The sequence below is a fragment of the Petaurus breviceps genome, unplaced genomic scaffold (genome assembly GCF_028583685.1).
Source record: "Petaurus breviceps papuanus isolate PSGF00001 unplaced genomic scaffold, PetGlider_PUasm1.0 223, whole genome shotgun sequence".
NCBI classification, from domain to species: Eukaryota; Metazoa; Chordata; class Mammalia; order Diprotodontia; family Petauridae; genus Petaurus; species Petaurus breviceps.
The window spans coordinates 191,187-212,083 of record NW_027185884.1 but is presented as its reverse complement, the minus strand read 5'-3'; the positions used below and the strand labels follow the sequence as shown (position 1 = coordinate 212,083).

The following is a 20,897-nucleotide window of genomic DNA, read 5'->3' as shown; positions in this document are numbered from 1 at the left end:
TCCCATGAGACTTTACAGTTTTGGGGGCAGCGAGGTGGCGCAGTGAATAGATCACCAGCCCAGGAGTCAGGAGGACCTGAGTTCATATCTGACCTCAGACACTTGACACACAAACTGTGTGACCTTGGATAAGTCACTTAACCCTAAATGCCTTGCCTTCCCCCCTCAAAAACCAGAGATTTCACAGTTTTGAGATGCCCTATTCCATCTGAGACCCCAGTAGGATATTCACTTCTACCTGGGTCCTAATGGATCCATCCACTATTCTGTATTCACCATTCTTCTTGTTAGTTCTTCATGTTGCAAGTGTGCCCTCTCAATAAAGCTGGCTTTTTTTTTTTCTTACTGTAATGTTTCATGTTTCCTTGAACTAAGCTATTGTTATTCCAAATCTTCCAAAATCTGTATAGAGACATGATGCTTCGTAAAATCAGTGGTATTTCTACTTCATGAAATCTATGGATTTACTTAATCCCCTAGCATTCTGGGACTAGACTCTCAACTGGAAAACTTCGTATATTATAAAATACAAGAAGGACTAAAGAGGTCATTTGAGTCCAATCCCTCCTTTTATAGCTAAGGAAACTAAGATCTGGGAGAAGGAAAGTCCCAGGGTCTGAAAACTATTTAGTAGCAAAACCAGAACTAGAATTTGAAACTCCAGTGTCCCTACTGAGCTGATTATCTGGTTATTATTATAAATTATAATACTTCACTACAATCAATAATGCTTTCATTATTATTGAATACCACAACTAGTAATGCTTTTGTTATCATCATTTATATTATTTTACACATTATTAGAATTAATAGCAAAATAATTAATTAATATACTCAATGGGGATTCAAGAGTCCAAAATTTTAGTCTTGATTCTATCATTAACTACTTTTAATAATAATATACAATCTGAGCAAAGTAACTAATATTTTTATCTATTTTATTTTATAAAGAAGGTATAAAATTTTCAAATTAATTTTGAATTAATTCTATAAGGAATAATTCTGAGTGAAACATGAACTAGCAAAGTATTGGCAACTCTCTAGTATTAACTGGGATCTTAATATTAGAGGGGTCAAGTGGAAGCCACTGTGATCCCCTAGATCTTAGTACTTGCTCTCTTCTCAGCTTATCTTAGATTTATATACTCTACACAACTCCCTACGGTTGCACAGAAGATGCTGACCTGGATTGGTGGAGGGAGCTTCCTCACCTGGGAATTCCGCTACCAGGGAAATCACAGTCCTAGTTCCTATCCCTATCCATGGTTGTGTCCATGTTGTATGTCCCTTCTCATTAGAGTATAAGCTCCTTATGGGAAAGTTCTCTTTGTAGTCACAATGCCTTAGATACAGTACAAACTTGATAAATTTGTTGAATTTGAATTTGTATACAGTGGGGCTTGCTTAATATAAATTAAAGCTGCAACACAGTTAAAAGTTCACTTAAACCAAGACTTTTCAGGAGAATTTGAAGCATCTATTCTCATCTAGCTTTCCCTTGAGTTATTAAAACCAAATGCTGAAAATTAAGTAGTGATTTTTAAAACTTATACTCTACACATCGAAGGGAGGAGAGGAGAAATGTTGAAAATATGATAAAAATTATTTTCTTTATTCAAAAGAAACTCACCAACCTGAATGAATACAGTAAAATATATAATAACAAGAGTGGCTGTCACAAACATTTTCTTCCTAGGAAACAGAGACAAGGGCAGCAAAAATGCAAGTGAAAAACTCCCAGCTCCTCTGAGCCCACTGTAGAAGATAATACACTGGTCCTTGATGGTGAAGGGAAAAGTCCGAAACTGGTTACTGACGTAGAAGAGAGCAAATACACCTACCAAGGGAAAAGGAAATGTTAGAGAATCCAATCTAATAAACGTTTATTAATCACCTACAATATGTAAGAATCTGTGCTAAGTGCTGAGGATACAATTAGTAAGAAGAAAGACAATCTTTGCCTTCAAGGAGCTTATAATCTAAAAGGGGAGAGTACACACAAGGAGGCCAAGAAAAATTCATAGCAACATCAGAATCGAGGTCCAATGAATGTCGCTCAAACACTGGGACTTTTCTACACAGACTAATCAAATCCAATATCTAAATAAGGGAGTGGGTTCTATTTAGTCAAACAGATAAGTTCAGGGCTGGCTTTGGTCTATAACAAACAAAGAAATTCATTTTGCATTCAGCTGCTCTGGCCTCATATTTACAGCTGAACACTATGAACCAGTATGAATCTTGCCTTTTTGGAAGAGCCAAAACATTCTATACCAGCGACTGCTCCTTGCTGAAACTTTTTAAGCATCTTCTAGAAGCGAGACATTGTGATAGGCAGAGCATACAGACCTCCAAGAAGCAATGTGCTCTGGTAGGGAGAGGATAGCCATTGGAGTCAGGCCTCAATGAAGTCTTGTCTGACACATACTAACTGGGTAACCACATCATTTAACCTCTCTGGGCCCCAGACACCTGCTTAAAACTATGGGATTCAGTTAAATTTTCTATAGAAATGAAATCATAGGTTGCACCTTTCTTCATTTTCCTTCCTCCTACCCCCAAAAATAAAAGTATACTAAAAATGTAAGTTTCCAAATTGGCAGCAAGATGGGGGAAATTTTTTTAAAAGGTCTTTGATGTTATATAATGTATAATACATAATTAATATGTACTACTTCTATATAACAATATATAATAGTTAATGTAATAATAGTCTTTTAATATATTTATGGGTATTTTAGAAGAGGATCTTATGATCATTGATTTACAATTGGAAGGGACTTCATAAACCAACTAGTTCAAAGCTTTCATTTTATGGATGAGGAAAACTAGGTCAGTGAAATCAAGTGATTGTCCAAAGTCATAAAGTCTACATCAGAGACAGTATTTGAAGGTAGACTTTCTGATTGAAAAGCCAAAGCTCCTTTCCCTTTAATACCCAGCCAGTCAAGATTTTTAGTTTCAAGTTTGTTTTATTTTTAAACACAGTATAATACCAAAACTTTGTTATTGCAGAAAAATCTGCACATACTTTTAAAACCATGAATTCATGAATATTGCTTTTTAAAAATTGTCTGTTCTGACCACCAAGATAAAAATGTCACCCGCCAGAATGGATGACTATGAGCCATAATTTCACCAAGCAATCAAGATGATAGGCCATATGGAAGTCTTCTTTGCAGAGGTGACTGGAAGAGAGAGCCCAAATCAGCGGAAGATAGAAGCCCACTAGAAGTATTTATCAAAAAAAAAAATTCAGGGAGATATATTCCAGAAATGGGGGTATGTTTTAGCAGAGCAGACAAGGGCAACATATTTCCTGTTTATGACAGGACAAAAAAAAGCATCCTGGATAGGGATGTTATGGTGAGGCATGCCAAAGTACCAGGGACATCCAACTGTTGGAGAATGGAAGAAGCATGAAACAGTCAAAGTTAAACAGCCCAGACAGGAGCAGAATGCTTGTGAATCTGAAGCAGACGAGTGGAGCTGCTTGACTGATGATGTGTTTAATGTTCAATCAGCCCCGTTCCTTTGTGAGGACCTGGAAATTCAATGTCAAAAATGGCTTCATCTTCTATGGTAGCAATGAGCTCACTTTATGGCAATCCATCCTTACTACTTGGCTGGTATTTTCAGTGCCTGAAAAATTTGATATCTTTCATTCAATTGCCACTATTCTAATTCTGTATGGAGATGATGCTTATGAAGATCAATCAAGACCTCCAAGAAATGGGGGCATCATGCAATCAATAGATCCTAAGAATCACCAGAAACAAAGGTTAAGCTGATAATTTCAGAAGGGAATGTTAGGCATTGTTTTTCCAGGTGACTGGTGGAAAAGTGGTCTCATTGAAGATGTCAGCTTCTCTTTGATTTTACCAGTGTGACAATAGCCTGTGGTACAGCTAGATGGTACTGGGCCTAAAATCAGGAAGACTCATCTTTCTGAGTTCAAATCAGGTGTCAGACACTTACTAGCTGTGTGACCCTGGGCAAGTCACTTAACCTTGTTTGCCTCAGATTCTCATCTGTAAAATAAGCTGGAGAAGGAAATGGCAAATGACTCTATTGTCTTTGCCAAGAAAACCCCAAATGGAGTTGGAAATGAATGAATAATAACAATGGCCTATGCCTATAAAAGCATGGGGCTGTATAAGAAGACTTTTTTCCCCCCAAGTAATTAAATTACAGTCCATAAAGCTGCTACCAGCCTCAGGATGCACAAGGGCCCAACCCCAGAAGATTCAATTATTTGTGTTTTCTAGGAACAGAGGCAAGGAGGCAAATGGCCACCCATGCCCCTCCAAGTGGAGTCCAGAGATGTGAAGCTCTTCATTGATGGATGAAGTAGCCTCCCTACTGTGGGAATCCTTTTACAACTTTCTTGCATCTTAGCAACTATTGGCTCTGCAAGCTGCAATCAAATTCTGTGGCTGGCCACAATATAGACAAGGTTATCAGTAAAAAAAAAATCAGGAACAATCTGTTAAGAGACAGTTGTGGCTGCCCCCATCCCTTTCTTTATGGATTCCTTGATAGTCAGAACTGCTCCTTGTAGTCTAAGTAGAATAGTAGCTTGTCCCCAGTCTAGACTACACATCCTTTTTGCTATAAGGAGGCAAGGAAAGTGATGGTTGGCTGTATTCAAACAACTCTGTCCTTGAACAAATAAAACAACCCTCCACAAGTTGGCAATGACTGCTGATTCATTCTTGGGAAATCATAGGATAATAAATTTAAAGCTGAAAGGGACCTTAGAGTACCATTAAGTCTAATCACTTAACTTTACAGATATGGAAACTGATGCTCAGAGAAGATGTTACTAGATCAGCATCCCACAGCTGGTAGGTATCTAAGACAGGATTTGAACCCAGGTCTCCTTGACACTAGTCCAATGCCCTATCAATTAGACCTTACTTCCACTCCAAGGCCTTGGATGGACAAACAGAAGATGTAAATAGTAATTATTTCTCTTTTGGCTAGCAACCCTGAGGGTCTTTCCCTCCCAGTTTGATTTTCTTCTTAGTTAAGGGGCCCTCCCTTAACTCACTTCTTAAAGAGGCCTAAAATCACAGAATGGGTGTCACCTCATTCAAAGTGAGAACTCAGAAAGACTTTAGCTTAAAAAGGCCAAGGCCATCCTGGGCCATCTCCAATTGCCCTGATCTTTATCTGGTCACAGAACCCAGATGGCTCTGGAGGAGAGAGTGAGGCTGGGGACTTTGCACAGCCCTCCCTCACTTAAATCCAATTCAGTTGTAAGTCATGGCCTCTTCTTTCTGATGGCATGGTTCTCTTGAGAACAAAAGACAAACTACACAACAGCTTCAATAGATGATAAATTTCTGGTTCTATTGAAAATCTCCTGTTTTGCTAGTTCACAGTTTTAGCCTGGAATAGATCATCAAAATCCTCAAAATAAGCCAGTAGAAACCTGTTTTCAGTAACATATGGTGGAAAATTCCTACTCCTATGCTTAACCATGTCATGAATGCATATCGGTTCTCAAAGTCTATTCTAGAGGAGCATAAACTCTGACAAATAATACCAATCTGGCAAAGATATCTCTCTCTCTCTCTCTCTCTCTCTCTCTCTCTCTCTCTCTCTCTCTCTCTCTCTCACAATCTCTCTCTCTCTCTCTCTCAATGTCTCTCTCTTCCTCTCTTTCTGTCTCTCTCTCTTTCTCTCTCTCCTCTTCCTCCTCCTCTCTCTCTTTTTCTCACTCCTCTCTCTCTGCATGTATATGTATGCAATAAATGACACACACACATTCATAAGGAAGTGACCCAGACTAACAACTTTGTATCCACTAATTTCTAGTATCTCTGGGCACTGGAACCCCAAGGTTAACTTCCTTCTTATATTATTAAGCACTGGAAATTAGTGTCTCTAAACCAGAAGAGATGGTTTAGAAATCAGTGATGGGAATGTGATATTTGTTACCCCATAGGATTGTAATCTTTACTTTGATAAAAATCAGTGAAGGCAACGAAAGGAGTGTAAAGATACAGAGGGGTGGAGTGGGAGCGAGGTGTCTTTCTGACTCCTGAAGGCAGCTCTCTGGAGCTGGAGTACTCCCAGGGATCTGAGGGAGCTGTTTATACATTTTCTGCAGCTACAGTCTTTGGGTCTGGGGGCTTTCAAATTCTGCAGGGGGGGGGTTCTTTTCATTTTCTTCTCTTTCTTTTGTGGGGCTTTGCGATAAGACTGCTTTAAATAGTCTCCGATTCCTGATGGGACTCTTTTTCCTAATGATATTCTTAAAGAGTGTATTTCGATGACCTGCAAAGATTCTGTCTTTTCAGAGCTGAAAGGCCTTCGTGAGCTTTGAGGGTAAAGCATTTCAAACTCCATCTCCCACTCTAAGAGGAAATAAAAATGCATTAGGATGTACAAAAGAACACTGATCTCTAAGTCATGGATTCTAGGTCTCAGTTTGCCACTAACTAGCTCTGTAACCTTGGCCAAGGCGCTTGTTCTCTGAGCCTGATTTCTACAGCTGTAAAAATAGGGAGGATGACACATTATACTGCATGATTTCTAAGATTCCTTCTTGCTCTGAAATTCCATGTATATCCTACTTGGAAAAATATAACTCCCTTCCTTTTCCTTTCCATATGCATGAGTATGAGAAACTAGGTGGGAAAGTGATGGAACACTGGAAAATTCATCTTCATAAGTTCAAATCCAGCCTCAGACACTTACTAGTTATGTGACCCTGAGCAAGTTACTTAACCCTGTTTGCTTCAGTTTCCTCATCTGTAAAATGATCTTGAGAATGAAATGGCAAACCACTCCAGTATCTTTGCCAAGAAAATCCCAAATGGGGTCACAAACAGTTGGACACAACTGAAATAACCCAACAACAACAAAGAAAAAAATGTATGAATATTCATCACATTTTATATTATGGAGATAATGAGTTAGTGGATGAAGTATCAGGAATTGACATCAGGAAAAAACAAATCCAATTCCTGGATCAGATACTTGTTACATGGATGACAGTGGGCAAGACATTTCACTTCTCTCAGTTTGTTTCCTCATCTGTAAAATAGGGATAATAATAGCACTTACTTCACAAGGTTGCTGTTGAGAATTACGTGAATTATGTTTGCAAAGGTTTTGCTAAACCTCAAAGACTATATATGTATGTAAGCTATTCTTGCAAATCTAAAATTACCCATTCAATCAACAAGTATTTGTTAACCCTGTATTATAGCTAGAGATACAAATTTAAAAATGAGACAGTCCCTGGCTTCAAACACTTACATTCTATTGGAAGGGCACAATATGTTACAAAAAGAATATATGTGGGGGTAGCTAGGTGGTGCAGTGAATAGAGCACTGGCCCTAGAGTCAGGAGGACCTGAGTTCAAATTCAGCCTCAGACACTTGATGCATTTACTAGCTGTGTGACTTTTGGCAAGTCACTTAACCCCAATTGCCCTGCCTTCCCCCCTCCAAAAAGCAAAACAAAACAAAAAAACAAACAACAACAAAAATATATGTGGAAAGTGGACATAGTTGTATTTGAGCTAAAATTTCATCAGAGATAGCAATTTGTGTTTTAGTGCTCTGGGTCTGATAAAGCTACGTCCCTGTTTTCAAGAAAGGATATTCATTTATTGGGCAGAATTTGCAGCATTATCAAAATATCTCTAGATTCACAGTTCTGGTTCTGGAGAATTTGGGGAGCAGCCTTATTTACAGTTTTGGTTGAGGCCTTAACATACACACATAGCCCCTCCCCTCTTCCTTTCATGTCCCTGGTAGAATTTGTGCAGTTACGGAAATGGGTGCTATGGTTCTACTCTTATTACATTTATAGTTGAAGAAAGTGTGCTGACCTGCCCTAAGTCATATGTCTAGTTAGCTACCTTAGTTTAGGTTATGCATCCATCATCCATACTATTATTTAATATCGGTTTTCCACCCTTGCTGAAATTACTTAGAATTGTGTTCAGCTAGGTGGCAAACTGAATAGAGCATGGGACTTGGTGACAAGAAGACCTAAGTTCAAATCTACCCTCAACCACTTCCTAGCTACATGACCCTAGACAAGTTCCTTAAGCTTGGTCTGCCTTAGTTTTCTCCTCTGTGAAACAGAGATAACAATGACAGCACTCACATTTCAGGGTTTTTGTGAAGATCAAATGAGATAATAATTGTAACGTGTTTAGTACAATGCCTGGCATAGTAAGTGCTAAATAAATGTTAGATAGCAGTACTATCATCATCACTATTGTTTTAGAACTGGAAGATGCCTACCAGGTCATCTTATTGAACCCACATCTCCTACAGTTAGGGAAACATGCCAAGGGTGGTCTTCTGACTCTTAGTTCAATGTTCTTTCCATTATACCACATTTCCTATAAAGTTTGTTTTCTTCCCTGATCATCTCTGATAGGTAGTCATATTGAGTATTACATTCAGCAGTACAATCCTGAATTCTTCATTCTGTTTCCCAAGTGGTGAAAGCATGATGTGTACTAAAGAGGACTTCATGGCTGAACATTCTAAGGCAGTCTTCTCAACTACTACAGATTTTCTTCTTTAATCCCATAGTATTTCACAGTTAGAAGGAGCCTTGACAGCCTATCTAGTCCAGTCCATATCAGAAAAGGAAGCCTCTCTAAAAACAACCTCACTAGGGGATCATCCAACCACTGCTTAAAGATCTCTAGAAGCCAAGATGGCAGAGAGAAGTCAGGAAGTTCCCTGAGTTCTCCCCAGTTTCCCTTAAATACAACATTAAACCAAGCCTCCAAACATATTCCAGAGCAACAGAACCCACAAAAAAAACCAAGAGAAACAATTTTCCATCTTAAGATAACTTAGAAAGACGTCAGGAAAGAACTGTCTCACTTGAGTTAAAGGGGAGTGAAACCAATCACAGACAATCTGGGGACACTAGCAGGATGCTCTTCGCCTTAACACAGATGAGCAACTTGGCCCCTCAGTCTTGGTTCAGCGGGTTAGTGGCAAAGCAAGTCATCTGTGAGGCCTCCGGTCCAATGCAGAAGGCAAATTGCCAGCCCCAGATCAGGCACACCTGAGTTGTGTTGCCCTAGCACTGAGGGCCAGCTGGCAGTACCTAAGGCCCTGGGGCAGAAAACCAGGAACCAGGCCCCTGACCCCTATCAGAATAACCTCAGGACCTTGCTCCCTGCACCGCAGGAGCAGAGTTCAACTTTTAAAAATGAGCAAAAACAAAAAGATCCCTGACCACAGAAAGTTATTTTGAAGAAAGAGAAGATCAAAACACAAATTAGGAGAGTACAGCAATATCAAAATGCCCTACACGTGAACCCTCAAAGAGGAATGTGAATTAGTCTCAGGCCCAAAAATCCTCTTGGAAGAGCTCAAAAATAATTTAAAAAACCAACTAAGAGAGGTAGAAGGGAAACTGGGAAAAGAAATGGGAGTTATGTAGGAGAATTATTAAAAAAGAGCCAACAACTTGGAAAAAGAAGCATAAAAATTGACCGAAGAAAACAACTCCATAAAAAATAAAATTGGCCAAATTGGAAAAAAAGTCCACTGGAGAAAACAACTCCTTTAAAACTAGAATTGATCAAATAAAAAAGGAGGCAAAAAAGCTAACAGAAGAAAGTAATTCCTTAAAAATTAGAATTGGGTAAGTAAAAGTTAATAACTCTAGGAGACATCAGGAATCAGTAAGACAAATTCATAAGAATGAAAAAAATAGAAGAAAATGTAAAATACCTCATTGGAAAAAAACAATTGACCTGGAAAATAGATACAGGAGAAATAATGTATGAATTATTGCACTGTCTGAAAGCCATCATAAGAAAAAAAAGAAAAAAAGAGCATGGACAGCATCTTTCAAGAAATTACCAAGGAAAATCCCAAGATTATAGAACCAGAGGATTAAATAGTTATTGAAGAATCCATCAATCACCTCTTGAAAGAGATTTGAAAACAAAAACTCCCAGGGATATTATAGCCAAATTCCAGAATTAACAGTACAAGGAGGAAATGTTTCAAGAAACCAGAAAGAACCAATTCAAATATCAAGAAGTCATGGTCAGGATTACACAGGATTTAGCAGCATCAACATTAAAGAATAGGAGGGCTTGGAACATGATATTCTGGAAGGTTAAGGAACTTGGATTACAACCAAGAATCAACTACCCAGTAAAATTGAGCATAATCTTTCAGGGGAAAAGATAGATATTCAATGGAATAGGGGACTTTCAAACTTTCCCAATGAAAAGACCAGACCTGAACAGAAAATTTGATCATCAAATACAAGATTCAAGAAAAGCATAAAAAGGCAAACAAGAAAGGAAAAAAAAACATAATGCAATAAGGTTAAACTGTTTATATCCCTACATGGGAAGATAATACTTACAAATCCTGAGAACTCTATCTCTATTAAAAGGGGTATACATAGACAGAGGGTGTGGGCATAAGATGACTTTGATAAGATGATATAAAAAATAAGGGGTGATCAAAAAGATTATACTGGGAGAAGAGGAAAGAGGAAGGCAGAATAGGGTAAATCACATCACATGAGGAGGAGCAAAAGACCTATTACAGTAGAGGGAAAGAAGGGAGTGGGTGATCAATTCTAGTTTTAAAGGAGTTGTTTTCTCCAGTGGGTTTTTTTTCCAATTTGGCCAATTTTATTTTTTAAGGAGTTGTTTTCTTCAGTCAATTTTTATGCTTCTTTTTCCAAGTTGTTGGCTCTTTTTAATAATTCTCCTATTGTTTGAACCTTACTCTTATTGTAGTTGGCTCAAAGAGGGAATAACATACACATTCTGTTGGTGTGAGTTCTCCTCTAGGGAAGTAGAAGGGGAAGGGGGAGAGAAAAGGGAATGGTGGGGGCTGATAGAAGGGAAGGCAGATTGAGGGAGGTGGTGATCATAAGCAAAAATGATGAGGAAGGAAAGACTGAAAGAAAAAAATATAAACAGGGGGAAAAATAGAATGGAAGGACATACACAGTTAGTGATCCCAACTGTGAATGTGAATGGAATGAACTCTCCCATAAAATGGAAGCAGATAGCAGAGTGGATTAAAAAACAGAATCCTACAATATGTTCTTCACAAGAAAAAACATTTGAAGCACAGAGATACAAAAAGAGTAGTGGCAAAAAACAGGAATAGAGTATGTTATGCTTCAACTGAAGTAAAAAAGCAAGTATAGCAATCCTAATTTCAGACAAAGCAAAAGCAAAAATAGTCCTGGATCTGCTCTATTCACTGCAACACTTATCCACCCTCCATTCAAATTCTTAAAGTAGAAGTCAGAGATTTAGAAGAAGAAAGAGAGAACAAACTATACTAGTAGGGGACTTCAACATCCCCCTCTCAGAACTAGATTAATCTAATCACAAAATAACCAAGAAAGAAGTCAAGGAAGTGAGGAGAATTATATAAAAATTAGATATGGTAGACCCCTGGAGAAAATTGAATGGGGATAGAAAGGAATATTCATTTTCTCAGTGGTATACAGCATATACACAAAATTAGCTTTGTATTAGGGCATAAAAACCTCACAATCAAATGCAGAAAGGCAGAAATAGTAAATGCATAACTTTCAGGTCATGATGTAATAAAAATTGTATATAATAAAAGGACATAGAAAAGATAGATTAAAAATTAATTGGAAGAAGCAGCTAGGTGACACAGTGAGTAGAGCACCAGCCCCAGAGTCAGGAGGACCTGAGTTTGGATCCAGCCTCAGACACTTAACACACACACACACACACACACACACACACAAAACTAGCCATGTGACCTTGGGCATGTTACTTAACCCCAATTGCCCTCCAAAAAGCAAAAAAAAAATTGGAAACTAATCTAATGCTAAGGAATGAGTGGCTCAAACAACAAATCATAGAAACAATCAATAACTTCATTAAAGAGAATAGCAATTATGAGACAATATACCAAACCTTATAGGATACAGTCAAAGCAGTTCTTAGGGGAAATTTTATATTTCCCAATTCTTACATGAATAAAATGGAGAAAGAGGAGATTGATGAATTAGACATATAACTAAAAAAGCTAGAAAAAGAAAAAAAATTAAAATTCCCAATTAAATACAAAATTAGAAATCTTGAAAGTTAAAGGAGAGATCAATAAAATTGAAGTTATGAAAACTATTGAACTAATAAATGAAGCTAAAAGCTAGTTTTATGAAAAAAAGATAAACCTTTGGTTAATGTGATTTTCAAAAAGAAAAAAAAAGAAAAAGAAAATCAAATTACCAGTATCAAAAATGAAAAGGGTGAATTTGCCACCAACAAAGTGGAAATTAAAGCAATAATTAGGAGTTGTTTTGCTGAACTATACTCTAATAAACCTAATAATCTAATTTAAATGGATGAATAATTACAAAAATATAAATTGCTCAGATGAACAGAAGAGGAAATAAAATACTTAAATCACTGTATTTAGAAAAAATTAATTGCACAAACTATCAATGAATTCCCTAAAAATACAAACAAAAAAAAAAACCACACAACACTTCAGGGCCAGATGGATTTACAAGTGAATTCTACCAGACACTTAAAGAACACCTAATTCCAATACTATATAAACTATTTGGAAAAAATAGGCAAAGAAGGAATCCTACCAAATTCCTTTTATGATACAAATATAGTGCTTATACCTAAACCAGGAAGAACCAAAACAGACCAATTTCCCTAATGAATATTGATGCAACATTTTAAATAAAATATTAGCAAGGAAATTATAGCAATTTATCACCAGGATGATACACTATGAGCATGTGGGATTTATTCCAGGAATGCAGGGCTGGTTCAATATTAGGAAAACTATCACCCTAATTGACCACAACAATAACAAAACTAACAGAAATCATATGATCATCTCAACAGATAATAGGGAAAGATTTTGGCAAAATACAGCTCACATTCCTATTTAAAAAACAAAACAAAACAAAAAAGAGAGCACAGGAATAAGTGGAGTTTTCCTTAAAATGATGAGCTATATGTATCTAAAATTATCAGCAAGCATTCTATGTAATGGGGATAAACTAGAAGCATTTCCAGTAAGATCATGGATGAAACAAGGATGCCCAATATCACCATGGTTATTCAGTATTGTACTAGAAATGTAAGCTTTACCAGTAGGAGGAGAAAAAGAAATTGAAGGAATTAGAATAGATAACAAGGAAACAAAACTATCATTCTTTGCAGATGATATGATGGTATACCGGAGAATCCTAGAAAATCAACTAAAAAAACTACTTGAAATAATAATAATAATAATAATAATAATAATAATAATAAACTTTTTTTTGCTTTTTTTTTGGAGGGCAATTGGGGTTAAGTAACTTGCCCAGGGTTACATGGCTAGTTTTGGGGGGGGGGGGAAGGGGGGGGGCGGGGGTGTTAAGTGTCTGAGGCTGGAACCGAACTAGGGGCCTCCTGACTCTGGGGCCGGGGCTTTACTCACTGCACCATTTAGCCACCCCAATAAACAACTTTTGAAAAGTTGTAGGATGTAAAATGAATCCACACAAAACATTACCATTTCTATACATTACTAACAAATCCCAACAGCAAGAGATAGAAAGAGAAATTCTATTTAAAATAACTGTAGACAACATGAAATATTTGGCTGTCTACTTACCAAGACAAACCCAGAAACAAAATGAACACAATTACAAAACACTTTTCACACTAATAAAGTCAGATCTAAAAAATTGGAAAAACATCAGTTGCTCATAGTTAGGCCAAATTAATGTAATAAAAATGACAATTCTACCTATATTGATTTACTTATTCAGTGCCATACAAATCCAACTACCAAAAAATTATTTTATAATGCTAGAAAAAATAGTAACAAAATTCATCTGGAAGAACAAAAGGTCAAGAATATCAAGGGAATTAATGAAAAAATGAAAAAAGAGGTGGCCTAGCCATAAAACCAGATCTACAACTATATTATAAAGTGGCAATCGTCAAAATTATTTGGTACTAGGTAAGAAATACAGTGGTGGATCAGTTGATTTGGTTAGATACACAAGATGTAGTAGCAAATGACTACAGAATTCTATTATTTGATAGATCCAAAGACTCCAGCTTTTGGGATAAGAACTCACTATTTGACAAAAACTGATGAGAAAACTGGAAAATAGTATTGTAGAAACCCTATGCAAAGATATAAAGGTCAAAATGGGTGAATTATTTAGAGATAAAGAGTGATATTATAAGCAAATTAGGAGAGCAAGGAATCATTTACCTGTTAGATCTATGGAGAAAGGAAGAATTTATGCCCAAACAAGAGATAGAGAACATCATGAAATGTAAAATGGATAATTTTGATTACATTAAATTAAAAAGTGTTTGCACAAACAAAACCCATACAATTAAGAGTAGAAAGAAAACAGAAAGCTGGGAAACAATTTTACAGTCAGTATTTCTGATAAAATTCTCATTTCTCAAATACATAGAGAATGGGGTCAAACTTATAAGAATACAAATCATTCCCCAATTGATAGATGGTTAAAAGATAGAAAGAAGAAGTCTTCAGATGAGAAAATTAAAGAAATGCTCTAAATCACTATTGATCAGAGAAATTCAAATTAAAACTCTGATGTACCACTTCACACCTATCAGATTGGCTAATAAAACAGAAAAGGAAAATTATAAATGTTAGAGACGTTTGAAAATAGGAACACTAATGCATTATTGGTGGAGTTGTGAACTGATTCAACCATTCTGGAGAGCAATTTAGAACTATTCCCAAAAGGCTATAAAATTCTGTGTACCCACTGATCTTACAATACTTCTACTAAGTCTGTATCCCTAAGATATCATAAAAAAGAGAAAAGGACTCACATATACAAAAGTATTTGTAGCAATTTTTTGTGATGGCCAAGAATTGGAAATTGAGGGGGTGCCCATCAATTGGGGAATGACCGAACAAGTTGTGGTATATGAATGGAATGGAATACTATTGTGATATAAGAAATGAGGAGCAGATGTATGTTAGAAAAAACAAAAACAAACCTGGAAAGATGTATATGAACTGATTCTGAGTGAAGTGAGCAGAACCAGGAGAACATTGTACACAGTAACAGAACTGTTATGCAGTGATTAACCATGATATACTTAGCTTTTCTTAGCAATATAATCATCCAAAACAATTCCAAAAGACTCATGACAGAAAATGCTATCCCACATACAGAGAAAGAATTATGGAGTTCAAATGCTGATCAAAGCTCATTATTTTTGCTTTTTTTTTTTCTCATGGTTTTTCCCTTTTCTGATTCTTTCACAATATGACTGTTACAAGAAAGTAAATTTTTAAGATCTTGCCTGCCCCTAGGTTAAGTGCACCTGGAGCTTGTGGTGGGAGGCTTGTTATTCAGGAACACCCACACCTTGGTGCTTTGTGATTGGGCAGTAGGTCAAGAGGGTTTTTACATTTTCCGACCCAGGAGAAGGCTATATTATCCCTGAGATAAGACTTTGCTTTGGGGCTCACTTTGAGAAGTGTTGTGTGATTTGACCAGATAAGATAACCGTTGAGAGCCCCCCAGCTTTGAAAAACCCAGATGTTGATGCTTTCCTCTCTGGTAACTGTGGTTAGGTATGGATTTATGTAATGGTCAGACAGTTTGGAAGTCTGTCTGCTTTATATATTTTTCTGTTGTCTTGTCACTTCTGCTTGTAACCTCTGTATACTCTGAAGTTCGGGGTACTGACTTTCCCCTGAACAAGGTAAATGATATGTTTGATTGATTAAGTAAGCTTGTTAACCCATTTTGAGTTGCTTTCCTTCAGAAAAGCAGATCTAAGAACCTGTGTTGGCGGCCACCCTGGGGAAGCTTGGGGCGCTTGCTGCTACAATGACTAATGTGGAACTTTTTTTAACATGATTGTATATGTGTAACCTATATCAGAGTGCTTGTTATTTTGGAAGAGAGAAGGAATGGGGTGGGGGGAGAAAAATTTGGAACTCAAAATCTTACAAAAATGAATGTTGAAAACTATCATCACATGCAATTGAAAAAAAATAAAATACTGTTAAGTGAAAAAAAAAGAAAAAGAAGAAAAAATGTCTACTGAAGGTGAATCTCCCCTGAGATAGCTCCATGTAATTTTTCCCATTTCAGTTAACAAATTGTTCCTTATGTTAGGCCAAAAACTGCTTCTGCAGTGTTCACCCACTTACCCTTCATTGTCAAGCAGAACCAGTAGAATCTCTCTACCATGAAAACTCTTTCTAGGCCTGGTGCCTGAGCTTCAGGGATGGGCCTATTTCTCATGCTCCCTTGTCTCTAATGGGGTTCTACTTCCTAGAGATATATATTTTTTTCAATTTTGGAATGCTGGTGGCACAGTGGGTAGAGTACTGATCCTGGAGTCAGGAAGACGTGAATTCAAATCTGGCCTCAGACACTTACTAAGATTGTGATCCTGGAAAAGTTACTAAACCTCTGTTTGCCTCACTTCCCTCAGCTGTTAAATGGGGATAATAATAGCACTCAACCTCAGGGTTATTATGAGAACCTAATGAGAAAAAATTTGTAAAAAAGCACTTAGTTGGGGTGGCTAGATGGTGCAGTGAATTGGCCCTGGAGTCAGGAGGACCTGAGCTCAAATCTGAGCTCAGACACTTAACACTTACTAGCTGTGTGATCTTGGATAAATCACCTGACCCCAATTCCCCTGCCTTCCCCCCTCCAAAAAGTAAAAGTTTTTTAAAAAGCACTTAGTTGGCGTGTTGTTATTGTACAGTAGTTCAGTTGTGTCTGACTCCTTGTGACCCCATAAGGAGTTTTCTTGGCAAAGATACTGCAGTGGTTTGTCTGAGGCCAGACTTGAATTTCAGCTCTTTCTAGGCCTTGTATAGACGCTTATTCCTTTCCTCTTCCTTTTCAGCTGCCACTACATTTTCTTTCTATAGTGAGGTCCTCTAACTAAGTCCTGTAACTGTAATGGGTTTATGTTCCTTCTACTCCTTACTGATCATCAGCCCTGGAACATCTGTCCCCTACCCCTGATGATCTATCTAACATTAGAGTGAATCTTGGTGCAGATTTCAGCTGACCTAACAGGGTAAGTACTTCAAATCATTTTATACTGTAAAATCAGCCTGGCAGCCTGGATTCCATGAGCCCTACCTTGACCCTCAAATACAACCAGAGATCAGACACCTACTCTGTTTCTCCATCCAGCCCCTTTTACTGAAAGACTGATAATCAAATGAACACTATCTTTGCCACTGTGAAGGGGAGGACAGCCTCCTGCCCTGCAGCTCCCCTCTGTGATTCTGAGTTATTTTCTTGCAAGGCTGAATCTCCCTTCGCTGACAATCTGCTCCCTCAAATCCGTCCATGTTCCATTCCTTTGGCATCTCTATCCCAATCTTCTCTGTTCTTTCACTGTGACCTTCGGAGCCCCAGTTCTATTGCTAACAGACCACCCTTCACATTTGACTTTGTGACCTCCTCCTAGAAGTTGTTTTGCACATATTTTATAGATTTTGCAATTTTTAAAAAGCTTATCCATATATGTGTTCCATCCCTAGCCCCCGGTAGAATCAAAATTCCTTAAGGGAAGAGATGATTCTCTTTTGGACTCTGTTTGGACTCATAACCTAATGCCTACCAGAGTGCCACTCGATGCTACAAAATGCACATTGAATTGAATTGAATCAAATTGAACAATTGAACTGACAGCACTGTTTAACCATAAGGGTGGGGAAACTGTGGTCTTCTAGGTCCTTGGGCATGGCCTTTTGACTGAGTCCAAGTTTTACAGAGCAAATCTTTTTAATTAAATTTTTATACATATATATGTATATATATATACACACGTACATACATATGCTATGTATGTACTATATAGTATATATAGTATATACTATATATACATATATACTATACATACATATATACTAAATTTTACAGAACAAATCTTTTTACTAATTTATTATATACATATTTATTGTTATATTTATTAACTTATTATACAAACTGTGAAGTTTGGACTCAGTCAAAAGGTCTCACTTGAGGACCTAGAGGGTCCCCAGAGGGTGACATGTGGCCTAGAGGACACAGGTTCCCCATCACTGTTAAAGCCTCAAACTATGGAACAAGTCATTTTAAGTTATTTTGATTTCAATTTAAAAGTGTTACAAATACAATATAATGGAAGCTCATTAGTTAGTAAAATCTTAACTTAGAAGACAGATAAAGCCACTGCTCAAACATATTTCATTTGTTTGAATGATTTAATATAGTATCATACAGCAGTTTTTCACAATAAAGCCTGGTAAGGGGAGAGGATTCTGGGAAGATGGCAGAGTAAGTCAGAAAATCCCAAGCTCTCCAGATTTCCCCCATAAACAAGACAAAATAGTGTCTCAGGGTAAAGGTAGAGTAGTCAAAATAAATAAGAGTTGGGACAGAACAGTGGTCATCCTGGGACAACCAGGAGAAGATCCAAATTAAAATCCTAGGACCCAGGTTTGGTACCTGTGAAGAGTAAATACCTCCAGGCTAGGTCTGCTGAAATAGCAAGCAGTTGTGAGCCTTGGGTTCTAACTGGGTTGGGAGATAGCTTTGGCCTCAGTCACAGGAACTTTCACTTCCCAGACAGTGCTGGGAGTCTGTGTCTCAGCCAGGAAGATTAAGGGAACCTTTGCTTCTAAGGAATGTCAGAGCCAGCTGTGCTGCAGAGGCACAGCCCTGGGAGAGAAAGAACCAGCTCACACCTGGTGAATGCAGAAGCAGTGGAGAGAGCTGTGGCTACTTCAGGAGGGCAGAGTACTTGGTTTTGGTTCTAGGCTAGAGGAGAAAAAAGAAGGAAGATCTGAGGCTAGAGGCACCATCCCCCATACCTCAGGACTAGAGGGATTACAAAAAATAAGCTGCTACAAACTTTAAAAAAAGCAGGCAAAGGAGAAAGAATACAGACATAGAAAGTTTCTATGTCTGTAGAGAAGACCAGGGTTCATCATCAGAGGAGGATACTGAAGGAAAAAACCTCTCCTACCCCAAAGAGTAATGTCAAATGTTGAACCTGACCAAAAAGAATTCATAGAAAAACTTTAAAAAGACTTTAAAAATCAAACGAGAGAGACTGAGGAAATTTTTTAAAAAATAAGATCAATCCACAAAAGCAAGATTATGAAAAGAAAGTCAACCTATTAGAAAAGGAGATTCAGAATCTTAAGGAAAAAACCAACTCCTTGAAAATTAGAATTGGGCAAGGGGAAGCCAGGGAAGTTATAAGAGAGAAAGAAATAAAACAAAATATATAAGATCCAAGAGAAATGTAAGGTACATATCAAAGACTAATTACAAGGGACTCAATAAGGACAGACTTTACTTTTTATATGAGGAAATTTAAAACGTATGTCTAAGATTATTAGTAATCAGGTAGTTCAAAAGAAAGATTGGGGTAGATCTTAGTATGAGAGAATTCTAAAAAGTAAAATCATTTAGGAAAAGGTAAAAAGTACATATAATAAAAAGTATTTGTATTCATATAATATCATATATTATGTTATATATCAAACACTATATATTTCAATATATTATATAATATTATATATTGTATAGTATTTGTATAAGTATTAGTATTTGCATCTTATACAAATGAGGTTCAAGAGGAAGAAACAACACAGAACAATTAGATGGGAGAGGAGGGCTGGTAGTTCTGGAATCCTGCTTTCATGGGCAATGGGTTTAAGAGGGAACAGTGCATACATATTTAGAAGGGTATACAAGGCTTCTAAATACAGAAAGAAATAAAAGGCTAAGGAGATAGGGAGGGGGAGAGGATAAAGAAGGGGTTTTTAGAGAGAAGGATGAGGGAATAGGATAAAGTGGGGTATAGAAGAGTGTTTAGATTAATGGCAATGGGAGGATAAGAGAGATGCTTGGAAGGAGGGTAGATTAAGTAATAGGAGGTCAAGGTAGTGGGTAGAAATAAAGTAGAAGAGTCAAGAGGAATAGGAAATAAGAAATACAAACACAATAAAGATCAGGAGTAGAATTTACTAGGAAAAAACGCAGGAATAGTAATCATGATCTTAGACAAAGTTAAAGCTAAAATAGATTTATTCAAAAGAGAAAAATAGGGAAAGTACACTATATGCCAGCCATGTTAGTCAATATTGTTTTAGACTATTTAAAATAACTAGACAGGTTAAGGTTGCTATGGGGTAGGAAATGATGAGTTGGTAGACTTAAAAAAAAAGATGGAAAGACTCAGACTTATGAAGGAAGAGGTTATCCACCCTCCGAGAAACAGAACAAATAAGTATAGTATGGTCTTACATAGATGCATATGGATGTATATGTCTACATATGAATATGATTATAGATATCTAAGTACACTTAGAAATATATTTATGTGGATGTGTATGTATATATGTATGTTTAAATATGTATATGTGTATGTGTGTGTATTTACACTTAATTGTAGCCTTCTTGGGGTGGGAGAGCAAGGGGGGGAAAAGAACAACATAAAAAGTGCATAGCAGAGAATAAAAGAAAACTTACAAAACAGAGAAGAAAAGATGGACAGCTTTGAACACAATGTGTAGTAGTTATTATATAGGCTTTCTTGAAATGGAAATTTATTGTATATTTTGAATCCTTTGTTATGTTCTGCTGTACACATGGCAATATTTTTTTTAAATTTACGTTTATAATGTTTCTTTTTCTTTTCTTATAGTAATTTAAGTTTTAGCATTTAATTTTAAGATGAAAAAAATTATTTTGAAAAAAATGAAGCCTGATAAGCTGTTCTCCCTCTGTGCCAGGTGAATTTTCTCAAGATACTTAACACTCATTCCAAATCAGGAGCTCCCGTCCTATTTTAGGGAAAAGTCTTCTCACAGTGTTAAGATGTGTTTGACCCAGGAAATAA

The 20,897-nt window shown here is 37.0% G+C and overlaps 1 protein-coding gene across 1 annotated transcript in view; it reads right to left on the bottom strand.

Moving 5' to 3' along the window:
• The window catches only part of SLC9A4 (solute carrier family 9 member A4), a 94,279-nt gene that overhangs the window by 25,957 nt on the left and 47,425 nt on the right, over positions 1-20,897 (bottom strand). The window contains exon 5 of the mRNA XM_069094916.1: positions 1,635-1,837. Within this exon, the coding sequence (XP_068951017.1) occupies positions 1,635-1,837 (203 nt within the window). The remainder of the gene's footprint in view (positions 1-1,634; positions 1,838-20,897) is intronic.